Source organism: Pseudopipra pipra, chromosome Z, assembly GCF_036250125.1.
Source record: "Pseudopipra pipra isolate bDixPip1 chromosome Z, bDixPip1.hap1, whole genome shotgun sequence".
Lineage (NCBI taxonomy): Eukaryota > Metazoa > Chordata > Aves > Passeriformes > Pipridae > Pseudopipra > Pseudopipra pipra.
The window spans coordinates 45,947,210-45,967,095 of NC_087581.1; the positions used below are offsets into that span (position 1 = coordinate 45,947,210).

The 19,886-nt window shown below is 37.4% G+C and overlaps 1 protein-coding gene across 1 annotated transcript in view; it reads right to left on the bottom strand.

The window, feature by feature from the left end:
- Nucleotides 1–3,408: 3,408 nt before the first annotated feature.
- FER (FER tyrosine kinase) overlaps nucleotides 3,409–19,886 on the bottom strand; it is a 156,173-nt gene continuing 139,695 nt past the window's right edge. Inside the window, exons 18-20 of the mRNA XM_064641023.1 lie at nucleotides 18,014–18,168; nucleotides 14,669–14,791; nucleotides 3,409–11,485 (exon numbers count right to left, since the gene is read on the bottom strand). Of these exons, the coding sequence (XP_064497093.1) occupies nucleotides 11,343–11,485; nucleotides 14,669–14,791; nucleotides 18,014–18,168 (421 nt within the window). The 3' untranslated portion in view covers nucleotides 3,409–11,342. The remainder of the gene's footprint in view (nucleotides 11,486–14,668; nucleotides 14,792–18,013; nucleotides 18,169–19,886) is intronic.

Genomic DNA, 19,886 nt, shown 5'->3' on the forward strand with positions numbered 1-19,886 from the left:
TAACTGTGAGTGAAATGGAAATGAGCTGTCTAGCTCCATCATATTTGAAGCTAATTATATCTAGCTAGATCTAGGCTACTGCATTTTTTCAATTCAGGCTCAGGTTAATAGAGTAGTGGAAAGGATTTTTTGAACACGCAGGACTATAGGTCTAGTTGAGCCAGGGTCTTTAGGACCCTTGGGTGGGCCCTAAAGTGGCTGTGACTTCTATATCTTAGTATTACCAGGTTGGGGTTTCATAGTTGCTGATTGCAGAGATTAAATTTTAGCAATTGGATTATCCTACTAACCCTTCTCTGTGCTTTCTCTTCAGTGACTTGCACTTGGCAGTGCAAGCTCTTAGGACAGGAAGTGGAAAAATATCTCAGTATACTCCAGGTGTTGCTAATGCAATCTCATTTTATTTCAGCTGTCAGAGAACTAATCCATCATGAGTCAAAAAAATTCCATTGAAGATGCATGCTTCTTTCCCTTACAGCATGGTCAAATGCCAGTCTGTTCCTTTGAGGATTCTTTTGAAGATTCTAAGATAGCTAGTAGTTTGATTTTACTCTTCCTTGACTTCTGTTTGCAGCATATTAGTTCATTGAAAGCTACAGGAGCTTAGTTATTAGAAAAATAGAGCACTATCTCTCATTATTTTATATTCTCAACACAGAGCTATTTCTTTAGTCCTGATGCATTTCTGCAGACTGTTTAGCAGCAGTGCTTTTAGTGTAGCAGATCTGCAAGGAACTGAGGGGGATGGAGGAGATGAATATTGACGAAACTGCATCAAAGGAGATCTCTGTGTGTCGCAGTGTTGGTAGTGTGTTCATGTGTCATTGACTTGCATGTCTTCTGTGGTTGTCTGTGTCATGTCTTTTGAGGTGACAAGTGTACTGCTATAATTCAGACTGTATCAGTCATGTTATTGTATTTTAGCATTTACTATTACTTGAACATGACCTTAAGGAGGACTAGGTTCTAGCTGCAGAGTGTGATGAAGATCACACAGTCCTTCCAACCATTTTCACATGAGAAACTTCTTATGAGAAAATTCTGGCACTGGTGAAAATACCTACTCGGTGATCTATAATGGTCCTTTTAGTCCACACTGAGCAAGTACACTTTATAGCAGATTTCCTTGGAACCCTCTATAGTCCTTGGCCCAAGTTAAGCTTGCAGAGTGTGGAGATGGTGGAGATGTAGGTACCCAGGAGAACATCCCAGGACTCAGGAGACCCAGTGTGCCACTATATTGAGTACGCTGGAAAGGAAAAGACCCACTCCCCAGAACAACACTGCCCCTCCCTGCTCTTCCACTAATTTCCCAGATCCCTTACTTACATAAGGCTGAAGACAGGCACATACTTCTGCTTGGAGTCCTGGGCTGTGAGCCTCTTCTGTGTCTCTAAGCAAGATTAATGTTTCTCCCTCATTTAGCATTTCTGTCAATCATCAAGGCAGGATTTGTACCCAAGTATCAAAACATCTTTGCATGCATAGTATTTGGATCTCAAAGGGAGGGAGGTATGCCTGCCACTTCCAGAGAAAAAGAACTGATCTGGCTTTGACATGTAAATGTTGGGTGTCTAAAAAAACCCTGTATGGATGCAAGCACTGCTATCCAGGATCAACACTTCTGTGCCCAAATGTCTTCTGTGTGGAGTTTTGCCAGTTGTACAGTATCTGCAAGGTTAGGGCTCACAACTCAGCTAGGCATGAAAAGTCCCAAGTGAATTTGAGCTGAAATAAGAAATTAGGTGTTATGGTCATCTTGGAATTGGGGCATATGTTCTCTTACCTGGGAGCATTTTGTTACTACAGGCTGTTAGGTTTGTTAGGGGGAGATGTGCCTGCATGGTTAAATTGGACATTTCAAGAATATGAAAATGCTGTGATCTGCCATTTGAAGTGGTCCTTAGGTGCTTAATGTCCTTTGGGATCTTCTGAGAAGTCTTAATCAACTAAATCTTTTCAACTGCAAGTCTTTTAAATGTACTTCTAAACTGTAAAAAAATGGAGGACTGTACAAAGGCCCTGATCTCCTTCAAGGCTCCTTTCTTTAGCCTCACTCCTAATTAACTGCTGTGACACTTCAAATGAGGAAATTTGATGACCCTGTGCTGCTCAGTGTTTGGCAGTAGCAGGTTTTCAAACATGTTTCTATTATTTGGAGGCCAGGCATCACTGAGCAGAACAGATTTAGTCGCAGTAACCTTTTCCAAAATTATCCTGCTAATAAATTAGTCTCTCAGCAGAACTGTACCAGACCTATGTGCAATCACATGCTGTGCTGTCTTCTGTATCAACACGCACCAGTAAATTCAGGGGATGACCTCTGGACTTACACCTCATCCATTCATGATTACTGGGAGAAACTACCTCAAAGAGTTTGTAAGAGGGAACAGTAGTATTCTATTAAAACCCAACTCCAGGTACCTTAGTCCCACTTATGAACCAGTGCTGTAAATTTGCTTCTTTGTCAACTCTTTCTTGTAAATCACAGTGCAGTTCCAGCATGCAGTGTGCTTAGTAACACTGTGTAAGGGTGCAAGTACACAAAAACCTGTCCTTCTACCTGGTTTTGGGTATTCAAATAAGGTGCATCCACAGGGAGAATCAGGTAGTGGAAGAAGTTCTTTCAATGGAGTGTTCGTACTTTGTGTTAGCCACAAGATCTCAAAAGATTAATTTTTTAAGGCATAGTAATTCTGATTCTTTTACCTCAGTCATAATTTTGGTATCACAGTCTTTATATTAAAAAGGGATTACGAAAATCAAATTGCACTGAAGTATAGTGACAGTAGAAATTATTACAGAGACTGCTTTCATTCCAAGTAAAACACAAAGCAGCTTTAAAGCAATCTGCTTCAAAATGCAACTTGTTTTTTGAATGTAATTTATTTTTTTTTAATATAAAGAGAACAGAGGACTAGATCATGTAAAAAATCCAGTATAAAGCCTTTCGATTGCTGCACTGCTTTTTCCTGGAAACACTTGCACATTTTGCTCTGCTGTTGGGGTGTAGAATACAATTTTGCTATTCAGCACGTAGCTTCTTAACACGATTCTGGTTCAAAGAGAAATGCATGGTGCACCATCCTCAAAACTGCAGAGCTCCAGCCCCAAAGTTCTCAGCCTGTTTCAACGTGTCCTTTCCCTTCTGTCCACTAGGCTACTACTTCTTTCAATACCTTCTGATATGCATAAGGTAAAAAAAGATTAATGCCAAACTGTGAGGTTCACACAGATATTAAATCTAGAAATTGCCCAAAAAATCAAATAAAATTGAGTTTTCCCCTGTGTGAAATAGACTATTTTGAACTGTAGCTATTCCCAAAAGCAATGTTACTAGACCTTCCACTTGACTACAGAAGCAAATAAATAGACACAACCTATAAATATCAAATAAAATGAGACAGCTTGATACAAATATTTTACATTTATTGGAAGAGTACAGTAAAAAGGGAACTGCAGACTCATTAGTGGTAACTGGTCCAAAGGAGAAGACAAAGGACCATTCAAAAAAGGTCTGCAGTTTACAAGAATACTGAAAATCTGTTATATAACAGCCTAGGAAAATGAAAAGTTGGCTTGAGTTCTAAATGTAACTTTAAAGTATATAAAAAATTGGCAAATAAATAAAATTAAAATGCAGATCTATTTAAAATTATAAAGGACAGACAACTGGCAACATAAGTATTACACAGTTATCATTTTCAGACTTGATTAAAAGCCAGATAAACTCACAAATGTTGTTTCCTTTTTTTTTTCTCCCTTTTTTTAACATGTGTACTTTAGGGAAGAAGCACCCATTTCCAGTGTTATGTATTATCGTTCTGTTTCACAAATATATTATTTTTAAACAACAAAGAGCATAAAAGGTGCTTTACCTGACATTAAACTTGCTGGTGCATACTTTGGCACAAAATTCAACAGATATCTGAACACATTTGCACATGTATCTGTGCCCACTAAAGGCTACTGGTGTCAAAAGTTTTGCTTGTGATGGCAGGTCAGTGAACCAAATTTTTCTCCTTCCCCAACACCCCTCCTCTGTCTTCAGGTGCCTCCAGCTACACAAAGGAAAAGTAACACATGCAACTTCAAAAACAGCAGTCCTACCAATCCTAGTCCAAGTTTTTTCTCTGGAAGTCATCTGAACACGCATGCAACTACACAGTCCTTTAAAGAAGGGACAAGGCAGGTGTTTACTGTTGGCTTTCACTCCTCAGAATTTCTCTGTAGAAGTCTGCCTGCCTTTTGTGTCCTGAGTGATGAGCCTATACCATTAATTTTTTCCCTATTACATGTTTTTAGCACTTTAGTGAAAATTAGATGGGAAGCTTGGTGGAAAAGCAAGTTAACTTGTCACTTACAGGTAATGGTACAATTAACAGTTGAAACAAACACAGACATGTCAAGCCATGTCGGTTGAGACCTACTGAAAGATCAGTTCCCTGTACTGACATAACAATAATGCTTTATGTCCTTCAGTTGCAGGTCTCAGCACTTCATAGTGTGTGTGGGGGGTGGTTGTGTATAATCACCAGTATAAGTAAATATTTCAAATTTCTGAAAGCAAAATGGATGACAATAATGAAAATTAACACTATCTGGAAAGGTCTGTTAAGAAGAAGGAAGTTCCCAACAAAGCTTAGATGGAATTAAGTCACTGCTGTTAACTTTAAAGGTACTGTTCAGACCTGGTCTGACAGCAAAATGATTCCTGTCTCAAGGAGCATATTTAGCTTTATATTGTTCCCTTGGTGGAGCAGGATGTTCTGTATTGTAAACTAGGCAGTCAAGAATCTACTGATGTCTTTTATGATGTGGACAATTTACAATATAGTTAGGGTTTGCAACTTGATTAAAAACATGATTTGAACAATAAGTTTCACCTGGTTTCAAGCTTACTTCAATTTTCATACAAACACATTGCCATAGGGATCAATGTGTAACATCCCCAGATTATTTCTGAGTCAAAAGCAGGACTATATTTGGACTTTTCTGTCACAAGCATAACTTTCTTGGTAAGTGAAAGGGTGCCATCTGTGGTACATGGAGCCATCAGAATTAGGAAATGTTTGGGAGATGCAACAGTACAGATTATTACAGCAGAGCTCAGCTAGAAGTGTAGGATTACTGCAGCCCTCTCAATTTCAAGTATAGAAAGATTCTTTAAGAATTGAAACAATATCTCAGAGTGAAGCAGTTTACATATCAGTAATCCAAGAATTTTGTATTACTACTGCATTTAACAATTATGGAATTCTTCATATATTGAGAAAAACTGACCTAACTACATATAAAGACAGGACTGTGGATCTTTTTGTTTTAGCAATGGAAACTTCTGTCTTATACTTCCAACATCTGTAATCTAGAAGGAATCACTGATCTATCTGACTTTTCTTTTAAAAAGCCTAATTCCTTTACATTGATGAAGAGTTTCAATGCCTGGCTCACTTACTGTACTCACAGAGCTTAAGTTATGTACTTATCTATAAATACTTGTATTTCTAAAACCAGATGATGCTTCCAAATAGCAGAAATTTAGGATTTTTTCCAAGCCTTCTTTGCTCAGTGTGAATCCTAGGCTAGCATACTGGCTCACAGGCCATACTTATCTATATAAACACAAACCAGCTATCACAAGTTTTATTTACAGAGCATTCCATCCTGTGAAGAAAGATTGTAGTTCACGGCTCTTCTATGTTTTCAATTTATGACCCCAGTCAACTATATTTGAGGGCTTTATTTATCCATTTTTTGTAAGTACGGCTAACAGTTTTTGATTTAGAGAAGGCACACATATCCAAGATCTATAAAAGAACTACTCTTTCATAGCTATGATCTGAAACAGCTGCAAAATAACAATGCTTGTAGCTGGTGACCTAATTAGTCTTTTACCTCACAAAAAACCCCCAACCAAAACATCTGAAAATTCTAATTTAAGTCTTGCCTAGATGATGCCTGAGAAAATGGTGTTCTAAACCAGGCAGTAACATAGAACTGCCTGAAAATTAAACAACTCAGAGTTAACACCCAAGTTCCACACCTGGACATATATTCCAGTTGAAATTTTATATCAAAGAGACAGAGGGACATAACAGGGACATAATCGTAACTTAGGGTTGGTGGTGAAGATAGTATTTCCTTGGAGAGAACAGTAAATACATCTCTGAACCTTTCTGTTTTATAGATCAGTAGTAAGGCTGAGACACAGGGATTGCTTTTGCGTATCTGACAGAGAATCCAAATTAAATTGGACTTTGGAGTCAAAGCTGTGAAATTCAGGGGTATTAGCTGCTGATTTAAAGACAACATCTGGCTTCTAGCTCTTGTTCTATGTGGTGCTTATTATAATGAACACAATTACTCTGATAACTGAACATGGACACTACCAAAAACATGGAGCTACCAAGCAGATCTCGCTGGATTTTCAAGGACAGTCTTCCCTTCTTTGGTCTAAAAGTAAAGCTGGGTATTAAAAATGCACTAATATGCAATTCTGAAAAGTGTGTAAGAGCTGGAGATCACAGGTAAATTATCACTTTGAGGAAAGAAATGGTAGCAATACTTGAAAGACTGTTCATAATGTGACTAGTGAAAGGATTCTTCTGTTTCAAGCTGGAGCTTTCCACTTTTGAACCTTATTTATTTAATTAGGATGGGAAACTATCTCAGGGGATAGCTACTCATAAACTTGATAGATTTCTGAGGTTGATGCATTTTCCTAGTACGTTCTTACTGATGATTTTTTAAAGACTGTTTTTTTGCAGTTTTGTTTTTGGGGGTTTTTTTGGTTTTTTTTCAGTAAATCTGCAGAAGGAAACTGGAAGATAACATTTTTAATAGGGCTGATGTTTCAAATTTACTACATCTCTCTTAAAAACTGATGGTTGTTTGGACCTTCAGCAACACTGGATTTGTCCTGTGCTATCTAATTACTAACTGAAGTCGTGTATAACTGAAAGTGAAGGATTGTATGAAAATGATTTTAAGAGGAAAAAAACATGTAACTTGGTGGGTAGCAGGGGTATTCTTTCCTCACTTGCCTAGCAAGAATGGTTTCAACATTATCCCAAGTCCTTTTGTGCTTTAGGGAAAAAACCCCTGTTCTTTTAATAGCAAACTATTCTATGCTTGGCCATAAAAATGTTACGAATACAAGTGCACTGGCATAACAAACATTTCTACTAACTTCAAACAGGATAGTTGTTACAGAAAGTGGATTATCTCAGTTAGCCTCTTTCTTTTTATTTCATCTTTATGAGTTATCACTTGTGACAATCAGCCATTTTCAGAACTGCTGCTCTTGAATATCATGTTTGATGACACTATTTACACACTAACTTAGGTCTTCAAATATTGCACTCTCTCAAGTCTGTCAGTAGCACTGACATTTACAGGATATGACAGCAAGAATACTGGAAATAGGGTTAGTATTTAATTACTACTGTTAATATTTGTGCAGCAGCATATCTGGGGAAATTTGGGAGGTAGGGGGCCTTTTTTAAATGCTTCTGACAGTTTGTTACTCTGTAACCTCAGAAAACTATGGTGGTTTTCTCCTTTTTTCCTCTACAATGGATTCAAAAGGGATAACAAAATAGTTATAAGAGATAACAAATAGGTAACTTCATATTCGGTTTTAATGATGTGCTTATAGGATTTAAGTAAGCATAACAGGTGGTCAAAGACATGGATGAAAAAAGTATGAATAACCTAACATTTCCTTAACCAGTTTTCTGTTTCTCATCAGTAAGAACAGGCTTTGCAAACTGCAGTTCTTACTGAACAGCCTCGTGGTGATGCCCGTCCCAATAACAACTTCCAAAAAAATTTTAGGCAACTTTGCAAAAAGGTATATTTTTGTTAAGAAGAAATGCAATATAACTGTAGTTGATAAATGAAAAAGTTCACTGATTGGTTTTCATAAAAACTAATGGAAATGTACATTTCTAAGATAATGCCTTGGTAGGATGCTAAATCTACAAGATCACCCTTTGCTGAAACAAGGTTTGTTTTCAGCAAGACACTTTTCACTAATTTACTTTCCATAAAATAAAAGACTTAGGAATCCTTATGATTTCACTGATGACTGGACTTCAAAGTGAGTATGTGCTTATTTTCTAGTGAAAACAAACTAAGGATGCGCTTTTTGCCCTTCAAGAAATGTTCTTAAACAGATGAATACAACTCCTAGGAAAAACATGAAATCAAAATATAACCTGTTGAATCCCCTCTCATGTAACAAGCTGGGGTTAACAGTATTCAGTTTCTCCAGTTTAACAATGTACAAAAGTTCACAATTCCCTCAGGGTCCCCCTGGTTGGGATAGTGCCAGTATAAGAACTTATCCTGAAATGCATACTTGCAAAAGAGACTGTATCTGAACTTCTTTGTAAGTTCTCTATAATAAACACAGTTCATGAGCCAAGTGACCAGCATCTGGCTACCTAATGCAAGACTAAGTCATCAGAAGATCATGGATAGCAGATATGGCAGCTTTGCTCCTTGAATACCAAGTCTTTCTTTTAAATTTCAAGGCATGGCAGGCTTGCTTGTGAATTTGCCTGTGGGAAGTCCACAAAAACATAAAACCAGTATGACACATAGGTATGGATTTCACTTCCTAAATTGTGTAGTTTCAACATTTACAAGTGAAATGTGATGAAAAAGCTCTGCCACAAACTGCCAAATTAATGATACGAAAACAGTTTCAATAATTGAAGAGACAAGTACCTGTGCTGAAATTTATTCTATACCCATAAACTCATTCTGGTAATGTCCCAGTGTTAGTAGTTTTGAACTGAACTGATGCCTACTTGAGGAACAGTAATAAATTTTCTTAATGCTATAGAAATCCCAGGCTTCAAAAAGGCTTTAAATTTAAACAGAAGTGCGATACAAACTACAGAGGTTAAACTACTTCAGAATAAAATATTAGTCCAATTTTTATCCTTCTGTGAGAGTCAGGATAGTGACTGGTTAATTTAAGATAAAGAAAAGAGTATTTAATTTTATAAAAATAAAGCACTATTTCTGTGCTGCCAAGAGGTCATACGGCAGAGCAACAGTCCCTCTCTTTAACAGAAGAAGAACATTAACTTTCCAGAAAAGCTATGAATGCTGATAGAGAAGACACTGTTATTCTTACTTGCAGACTTTAGTGATGCATACATAAGGACACGCAGTAGGGTGAATCTTGGATTTTTCCAAATGATTGTGAAACATTCCTTAAACCTTAGTACACTTGCACTTGCATTAGCACACTAGCAAATTAAGGCACAAACTCTGTGTATTACTTAGAAGCATACAAACTAACAAGAATGTTTCCTATTGCTCTTGAAAGTATCTCTGGGCTACTTGAAGTACAGAACTAAGTAAATATATCCAGTACACTTATAACGAAGTTTTAATTTATGCCACCATATTTTCCAAGCACTACCTTCATGGGTGTATCTATATATATGTTTCCTTAGCTCCAAGAAAAAAATCACTTAAGAAATGCAAGAAGCACTCACCATTCCTGACAGTATCACCTCAAATACAGGTGATGTGCTCCCACACAACCATTCACTGTTGTATTTAGACACTAACTCCTATGTAACAGACAAACTCTTCTAGACTACACATATTTTGGTCACACATAGTCCTAAACCACCACTCAGTACTACTGTAAATACACCTTAGAGAGCAAAAATGATTTGGACAACAGAAAAGCCACCTTAGCAGAAATAAAAATGTAATGTAGCCACTGACTTCACTCCACCTCAATCCCACTGTAACACTGCCCTAAAACATAGGGCTAATTAACATTCCAGATGCTATGTTACCCATAATCCCTGTTTCTACTTGCAGTAGCAACAATTGATATCCCTTAATCTGAAAAAAATTTAGTAAATTCTTAGAAAAATTTCAAGCACCTTAATGCTGGAATTCAGACCAGGATAGTGTCTGTAAACCTGTTTCTATCTCTATGTAGAGCCCTAGAAAATAACTCCAGCTGTAAAGAGGACCCAGAGTCAGAGTAACAAACTGTGCATTTCCTCCCTCCCCTTTCTAGTAAGCTTTTATTCTTTCTGGCCTTTTTTTTTTAATACATATATATATATATATATATATATATACACACACACACAAAAACACAAGGTTTTAATTCCTGGTGAATTTAAACCTTGTTTATCCCCAATCTTTTGAAATATGATTGCAATTATGTAAGAAAAATAGAAAGTTAGTATTTCTACTCTGCTGTTCCCAGCCTATCAGAGGCTTTAAACACGCTTCTTTACTTTTGGTTGCTTGAACAACTTCCTCATGCCATACAGAAGTAGTATTTTGCTTTGGACACTGTGATGGAATGTACTTTTGTTTAACATAATCTTTTGCAGGCTCCAGCTGCATTCTGAGAATTTTTACCAATTTAAGGGAAAAAATCAGGATTGAAAAGGAAATCTAGGAAAATTCTTTAACTCTAAGATCAATGACACTTTTTATCTGCTGTTATCATTGGTAAACCTCTTTTTCTTGGCCTACTGCTTTACATATTCTTTGGAAGGCAGATGATTTGCAGTATTTCTTAACATATGTAATTAAGACTTAATATTGGTCTTTTGTTTCTTAAGGAAACAAATATGTCTCACTGTGTAAGAGACATATTAATGAATTCTGATGGCATCGTAGGAAGAAAAAAAAAGGCATGGCTTAAGTAAATCACATTAAAAGTTAGAAGTATTTCTACAGTATGGTGATAAATGCACAAGTAATTCAATCTGTACAGAGAAAATTCTGGATTTTACTGTTCAGTAAGCACATCTGCATCCAGAATCTGACTGACCTTCATCCTTAAAACCAAGTATCACTTCAAAATATCAGCTGCAGAAAGAGTTTTAAAAAATATAAAAGTTTCTGGTTGAAACACTTGTCAAAACTGTCTTCAGTTGTAAGGCCAACATGTATGGCAGTCACTATATTAGAGTGATGACATACAGGACAGGGACAGCAGAGTGAGAACACACTGTAAGGTAGAAAAACTCTAAAAAATGTCACTAGCAGTTACTTGCTGTAAAACAGATAGAAGCCACAGTCCCTTAAATTTATAGTATCTGCTTTCCTATGTACATGTAACCTAAATTACAGTATTACTGTAACTGGATATATAGCATTTTGCAGTATGTATCTTTAACGCATCACTCAAGATGGTACACATGTATATAAAAAAACCAGTTAATTTCAAAGTAATCTTAGAAGAATATTGCAAATAATGTTGGATAAATGCATAGTGTTTGAAGGGAAAAATTACTTCACTGGAAAATAAAGTCCCACACATTGAGTTTGGCACTTGTTTGTCACTATGTCACTTTCTTTTTGATTGAAGATAGCTCTTTCTGAATCTCACTGAATTTTGGCCGGTTTTCTGGTTTGTAGTCCCAGCACCTCTGCATTATTTTGTATATTTCTTCAGGACATTTTTGTGGTGCAGACATTCGGTAGCCTAGTACACAAGAAAATGGGGAAAATATTAAGCACTGAAAAGCGATATTGCGTTTTTGCATATTGACAAATCTAATAAGAAAGAAGCAAAGTTCAAGATCATTGCCTTAAAAAAAATCATCAGGGCAATATGAGGAAAGTCTTCAATATATAACCTATATGTGATAGATAATTATGAAACTAATTAAAGCTCAGGTACCAAGGACATTTCGGTTGTTCATAGTAAGTTGTCAGTGTACTTCTCATCCCTTAGTCAGCAACCTGCACAGATTTGTTTCCTGTACCTTAGGAAGTAGCTTCCCTCTGGTTCCCTTTTTCTCCTCTTAGTGAGGAAATCAATAATAAAGTGTTTATTATTGATGGGAGTAAATTTCTTAGCTCTATTTGAAAATGGATAAACTTTTATTCTCATGCCTCTTCCCTTTTCTAAGAAGTTCCCTCCCCATTTGCACTCTTGTCGTTTGTTTCCTTTCTCCTGTTTTCTTCACTTTTTTATCTTCCCAGCATTTAAGACACTTTCTCTTCTCATTTGCTTAGATAGATAGTGGCCTTCCACACCTCTCTGCTGCCATCAGCTGAGGGAATTCTCTGACTTGGTGATGAGCAGGAAAATGGACAATCACTTAAGCAAATCAGCAGCTAATCATTGAAAAGTCACAGGCAAGTGGTCATTTAAGCATATCATCAATCCCCTGGACCAAAGAGGTGTACTCACAGCAAGGAAGACAACTTCCCAATGAGTAGGAAGTTGGGAAAAAATGCCAGGAGGACTGCATGGATGAACAAGGAGTTCCTGGACAAATTCAAATACAAAATCAGGTAATGGGAGGAACAGAGAAACACTGTCTTAGGACCCAAGGATGAAGCTAAGAAGGACAAAGCCCACATGGCATTGAATCTGGCCAGGGGTATCAAAGACAACAAGCAGGGTTTCTGTAAGTATGTAGGTGACAAAAGGAAGGCTAGAAAAAAATGTGTGCCTACTGCTGAATGAGGTACAGCATTCAGCAACACAGGACATGGAGAAGGCTGAGACACTGAATGCTTTCCTCACCTCAGTCCTTGCTAGCAAGACCTGCCTTCAGGAATCTCAAGCCCCAGAGACCAGGGTTAAAGGCTGGAGTAAGGAAGATGTGGTGGAAGAGGACTTGGTCAGGGAATAGTTACATAAACTGGCCCTGATGGGATGCACCCATGAGTGCTGAGGTAGCTGGCTGATGTCACTGCAAGGCCACTCCCAATAATCTTTCATCCATCATGGTGACTACTGGGAGAAGTACCTGAAGAGGGGAATAAAGCAAATGTCACTCCTATCTTCAAGAAGGAGAACCTTGGGAACTGCAGGCTTGTCAGCATCACCTTGTTCCCTGGGAAGGTGATGGAGTAGCTAAATGCTTGAAACAATTGCCAGGAATCTGAAGGACAAGAAAGTCATCGGAGTAGTCAGGTTCGATTCACCAAGAGCAAGTCATACTTGATCAGTTTGAAAAACTTCTACAATGAAATAAGTGGCCTGGTATATGAAGGGAATTCACTAAGGCTTTCAAAACTGTCTCCCATAAAATCCTCACCAAGACACTGTTGAATTATGGGCTGGATGACCAGGAGGTGGAGTGAAAACTGGCTGAACAGTGAGTCCTGAAAGCAGGTGATGAGTGGTATAAAGACTGGTTGGAGGCCAGTAACTAGAGGTGTACCCCCAGAGTCAGGACTGGGTCCAATCCTGTGTCACATCTTCATTAATGATCTGAATGATGAGGCAGGTTTGTACCCACCAAACTGGGAGGTGGGGCTGATACATCAGAGGGTTGTTCTGCCATTCAGAGGGACCTGGACAGGCTGGAGAAAGGGGCTGACAGGAAGTTCAACAACGGGAAGTGCAAAGCCTTGCACCTGGAGAAGAAGAAATCCTAGCACCAATAAATGCTGGGGGCTGTCCAGCTGGAAAGAAACCTGACAGAAAGGGACCTGCAGACCCTGGTGGACATCAAGGGATGAACATGCACCAGCAATGTGCTCCTCCAGCAAAGAATGCCAATGGCATACCGGGCTACATTAGAAGGAATGTGGCAGCAGGCTGAGGGAGATCATCTGTCCCCTCTGTTCAGCACTGGTGGGGCCACACCTGGAGTGCTGGTCCGGGGCTGGGCTTCCCAGAACAGGACAGACATGGACATACTGGGGAGAGTCCCCTGAAGGGTCAACAAGATGATGGAGACACTGGAGCATCTTTCCTATGAGGAAATGCTGAGTGAACTCAAACTGTTCATCCTGGAGAAGAGCAGGCTCAGGGAGATCTCACCAATGTATATAAACACCTGCAGAGAGAGTGCAAAGAGGACAGAGCCATGCTCTTTCCTGTAATGGGACCAGAGGTGATAGACACACACTGAAACACAGGGAATTCCTCCTGAACATCAGGAAACACTTTTGTGAGGGTGATTGACCACTGGCACAGGTTGCTCAGGGAGGTGGCAGCATCTCCATCCCTGGAGATATGCAGAAGCCATCTGGACACGGTTTTTAACTCTTTGTTTTAAATCATTTAACAGTGTTAGTAGCTTAGAGCCTATTTAAAAATTACACAGTAGTACTATGTAGAGCAGGAAGAGTTCTGAAATGTCAATAAAGATGATGAAAATAAATCGAAGTTCTGAAATCCTGCTTATAGTTATTTGCTGTTTTAAGTAAAGCCTTTTGACTATTTTATAAAAGACAAATGTGGCTTCCAACACTCAAATAGCTTACCATTCTCCACCATAATTGCTCAATCTTTCTATGAACTGCTTTAATACAGAAGATGGAATGATACAGTTTTTTTCTGGCAGTTTAGAATATTTATACATGCATGAGCATAATCTTAATTCATTCTGGTCAAGCCTCTGCTTTGCACAGCAGTAAATCCTTCTTCTCCATCTTACCTGTTGGTTGTGCAACAATGAAAGTCAGCATGCTGTAAGTCTGCCATCCTTTAAGTTACTGGTCAGTATATTCCTTTTATCAAAAGGCCAATATAGCACTCGACTCCTCCCAAAGAGCTACATTCAGCAATTTAGAAACCCTCATATTATTTTTTATGAAGTTGTTACACAACTTGTATGTTATTTCTTTGCTGTTTTATACTGTATGCACTAAATCCTTATGGATCTATACAGCATTTCTTTCACTCCCTATGAATATTTACCTTTCTCAACTTGTTCTCGTGCTTGTTGATTGGTCATTCCAGGGTATGGACATACTCCTAAACTGAATGTCTCCCACAAAAGGATTCCAAAGCTCCATACATCACTCTCAGATGTGTATCTCCCTAAGAAAAGGAAAGCAAACTCTCAGCTTAACATACAGAGAAATTAACATTTCAGATAATTATGGCCCAAAATTTTCTGTAGAGGTAAAGTGTTACATTGGCAAGCTTTGAGCATAACAAAGCTGTAACTAGTAATATACATTCTGCAGACAACACAGTCTTCAGTATCACATTATCAAACAAATTATCTTAAAGACAATACCTAGGAATAATATAAGCTAACTTAAAGTTTTACTATTTAATAGACCTTAGCATGTCAGTTATTTTCATGCAAGTTAAGAGTTTGTTTCCTCCTTAATCTACAAAAATTTCTTTTAATACAAAAGGATAGAAAAATGTTAGGTTTTCTCCCCTTGTTTATGATCACTTTTAATTAAAAAAATGATTTAAAAAAATTATCTTTCCCAGTTCTTTAATTTCACATAGCAATGAGTATTCTCAGAGGAGCTACCACCAACACAGTTTGTAAGCACAAGGAAGGCCTGGTTCTCATGCTCTGAGAAACTGATCTCTGAAAATGAAAATATGGCTGGATCCTGAAGAACTGATGCACCCAATCACTTAAAGGGAAAAAAAAAGTGGCCTGCTGGTTCCATTACCTTCAACTATGCCTCTGAGATAACAAAACAGATAATTGATAGATAACTGAATTCCAAGCCTCCTTATGGAATGACAGCAAAAGGAGAGATCTTGAAAGCAGATCTTTCTGTTGTCCCTGATGGATTCACATTAAGAAGGATGGATTCACATCAGAAAGTTAAGGCTCCTAGCCTTTTGCAGCAGGATCAGGGAAAATGTTACCTTAAAAATCCATTTTCAACATTACTTTCAACACTTTTCATGACTATTCTTTGTTCCATACTATTACTTTGTATATATGTGCCTTTATTCTTTAAAAATACCTGCTTGTGAGTGTATTGTTTGTTTATCTCTAATCGTCCAACAATCCAACTAAACTACTTCTGACTAAAAAAAAAGGGAAAATACATGTAAATTACAGTGACTGTTGATGACAGTGATAACTGTTCTGAGTCAGAAAATTCAGTTTACTATTAAGACTAAATATCACTTCCAGCTGTGCCACGTTGGCCTGTGTGCCTAATAGATGCCAATTATAGACATTCACTATGCTCTTTGTACTAAGATTAGTTTTCTTGTCTATGTATCAACTCCCCACAGTTTGGCATTCAGTAATCTAACAATTTTCATTGATAGCATTCAGCAGATACAAGATAGGTGATTAGGGTGTTTTTTAAAAGAACATACAAGTTCTGCACAGTTAATTACAGTTTCCACTATTACATTATCTGGGAAAAAAAAAGAAAGGCCTGTTCAGAAAAAACAAACAAACAAACCCATCACACATTAATATTAACATCACAACAGCTGCAAGTAATGGAAATAATATAGCTCCAAGCAAAAATAATGGTATGGAATGGCACTGAACAGCACCCACTGAACCAAAGGTTCCATCTCTCAAAAACTCCAACAGCATTGGAACTTTGCTTATGACATCTGACACAATGCCCTAACCACTCCATTTGCCCTAATCTGGTTTCTAGACTTCACAACTTGTGTTTTTTCTTAATTTAAAACCTTTTAGTGACTGCTTTTAATTTGTAATATACATTGAATTCATCAGTGACTTAAAAAAAAAATAACTTTTTTGCAGTCTTGAGCACTTTAGCATTCGAGTAATGGTTATATGGCCCTATTCCTTATTTTCTTCCACCTCTTAAATCCTGACATTAAGGACAGACATGTCCAGTGGTTGCCAACTGGTTTTGAAATACTGCAGATTCAGTTTTATTCTGATATCTTAAATACTTTCAATCTTACCTACACAAATCAATGCAATTCTTACAACCATATTATTAGGCTGGAAAACAGTAAAACACAATTCCATTAGTTTTATTCACATCTTTCCCAGAAACCTTTTATGACATTTTGAAAGTTGAATATTACACTACTGAACACAATAACAGATGTTTGAGAAGGTTTATTTTTCAAACACTAGAGAAAATTACTTATAGCTGCTTGAATATGTATGCCTTTTAGGAAACATGAAATAAGTATGAAAGATAGGTTTCCATAACATGTGAAATATACTGTATGCATTTCTGAAACAACAAAAATAAAAATCCAAATCACCTTTCATAGTTGATCAAACATCCAAAAAAGTGTTTCACCAGTGAATGTTAGCGACACTAAGACCTCTCAGAATAATTGGTAATATAGGATCAATTACTGTAACTAAGTTTATTATTATACTGTAACTAAGTTTATTATTAGCCTTTCAAAGGGATGATCTGCTTTATTGTGTTATGTCATTAACTCCTGCAAAAGTGTTAATGAGAGGAAGCATTTTGCTATCAATCATAATTCACAAATTTATTTCCAACACATGATTTCTGAAAAAGGGCTTTAAGAGATGGCAGAAATATTTATAGACACTTCAAATGAAAAATTTAAAAATATTTTTTTCTAAGTACTCAACTAAAGAATTGGTTGAGAGAAGTACATTCAGAACATGCCATCATTTATTTTAATGTGTTGCTTCTTCACAGCCCACTTTACCTACAAGAACTTGTTCTTCTAGATTCATGCAAGATAAAAAGCTAAATACAGTAGTTTCTCTTTCTGTTTGGGAACTATTACCCATGTAGTATGGACATTTCACTTAGTAAGAAATAATGGATTTTTACACTCAAGATAACAGCCCAGCAATACACAAAAATGCAGGTAAAGAAAAGCTGCAGTTAAAAAAAAATATAAATCAGTGACTGTCCTTTTCACCAATGCAATGAATTATCTAACACAGTGTTTTAGTACATTAACACTTTCTACCATTTTCAGTGAGGTGCTAGAACACTCACCGCCATAAATATGCAGAACTTCCCATTCGTTTTGCTAATGATCATGATTTAGATGACTGATGAGTCTGTCTATAGAATGAGTCAGCAACATAACCAAAGCACTATGCTATTGCTGCATAACAGCAATTCCGATGTTGTTGCCTTATTTTTCTTGAAGGCAAACCACTGTTTCTTACATAAATAAGACTGAAAAATTAAAATTATTTTAAACATCATTAATTTTGAACTGGGGACTAGGAATATATACATATATACTCAAAATATTGCCCATGGTGTGGTCCTGGTGCTCCTTACTCTACATTGGATTTTATTTTTCTTTTGCGAGAAGATACAGGTATATCCTTACCATAGTTCAGAGCTTCTGGAGCAGTCCACTTGATAGGAATCTGCTTTAGGCCTGATGATGAGTACACACCATCATCCTCCTGCCGGGACATTCCAAAATCACTTATTTTCAAGATGTTGCTTTCACCTACCAAGCAGTTCCTTGCAGCCAGGTCTCTGAGTTAGAAAAAGAAATAAACACCCACATTTTTACATGTTTGAAAGTACTTGAAGTAATTTAAAATGGCTGAGCCCCTCAGCCAGGATGGTGGCACTTCTCCAAAAACTCATTTACAACGGGGTAAAAACCACTTCACAGTAGTTGTGGAAAACTGCTGAGGAGTGATGGAGAGGGAAAAAAGTGAGAAATAATCTGTGAACACCAAGGTCACTGAAGAAGTGGGGGCAGACACTCCTGGTGCCTCAGCAGAGATTCCTCTGCAGTCCATAGAGAGGACCCAGAATGGAGCAGGGGAAGAGTGTGAGTGGGAAGAAGGATAGAAGTGCACTTATGGACTGACCATAATCTCCATTCCCCATCCACCCCTCAGGGGAGGAGGTGGAGGATTCCAGAATGAAGGAGTGCCTCAGAAGAACAGAAGGGTGTGGGGAAGTATTTCAGGTTTTGTCTTTATTTCTCACTATCCAACTCTATCACAATTTGTAATATATTAAATTTATGTTACCCAAATTCAGTCTGTTTTGCTGTGATGGTAATTAGTAGGTGATTTCCCTGTCTTTATCTTGACCTAGAGCTTTTTTGTCTTATTTACTCCACTATCCTGTTGAGGAGGGGGAGTGAGAAAACAGCTGGATGTGTGTCTGGAAGCCAGTCAAAGTCAACTCACCATAACTGCTCTCTGTGGTCACAGAAATAAACTCGCTGATTAACAAATCAGATCTTATGCAAAATGAAACAAGAGTTGAAGAAGCATCCTTAAATGTGTTCCAATACTTACAAAAGACAGTGAGAAAACAAGGAAATGGCTCCATCTTCTCTCTGCCCATCTTATCTTAGCATTAGAGTTTCCATCAAAAATAAAAAGCTACTCAGCATAGGAAAAGGAATTTTGGTTCAGTGATGCATGAGAAGCTTTGAAAATCAAAAGCCTTCCTTTCTGTCTGTTCGTCTCAAACTTGGTTTTTTAGTTTAAGAGACAGAATGTCATAATACCTGATAAAAGACCTACTGTGGCTTTTCCATATGCATTATAAACATACGAAATGCAAAATATTTTTAAACTAAATTTTCTGTGTTTGTTTTCAGCTTAAATAGCTAATATGCTCACAAATGGCTTATCTTATGTGAATATTCCAGAAAAACTACATTAAGTTTAATGTTTTGGACTGTAGCTGTAGCAGAGTTTTGAAGTGAATCCCCTGAGCAGTTAATGCACATCCCCTGGTTTTTGAAGAATGACTTTGGTGCATGCAAACTTGATTGTTCTTGGAAGAAACTAACTTAGAATTCTGGCCATTATGTGTACAGAATTTGCTTCTATAGCTAATGCAGAAGGAAAGGTCTGAACCAATGACAGACAGCTTCAAACACTATCCACAGTGGGGACATTAACGACAAAGGACTGAACTATCTTTAGTCTAAAGTAATAGCCTTGAGCCATATGTAAGGATGCTAAACTTCATACATCTCTTTTGATCAGCTCATCCATACTGGACTACATTAAGAGATAGGAAGACAGAGCCTGTGTATGAGCCTAATACTATAACTTGATTTAAGAATTTTAGCATATTTGACTCACACAGCTTTTCTGCCACTAAGGACATTTATGGCACTTGAGCTTGATGTTACAGTGATATAAATGAAGTTATTCTTGCAGTTTGAGAATATGGACCACTCAAAACCATAGTGCATAAATATGCACAATGTTACATAG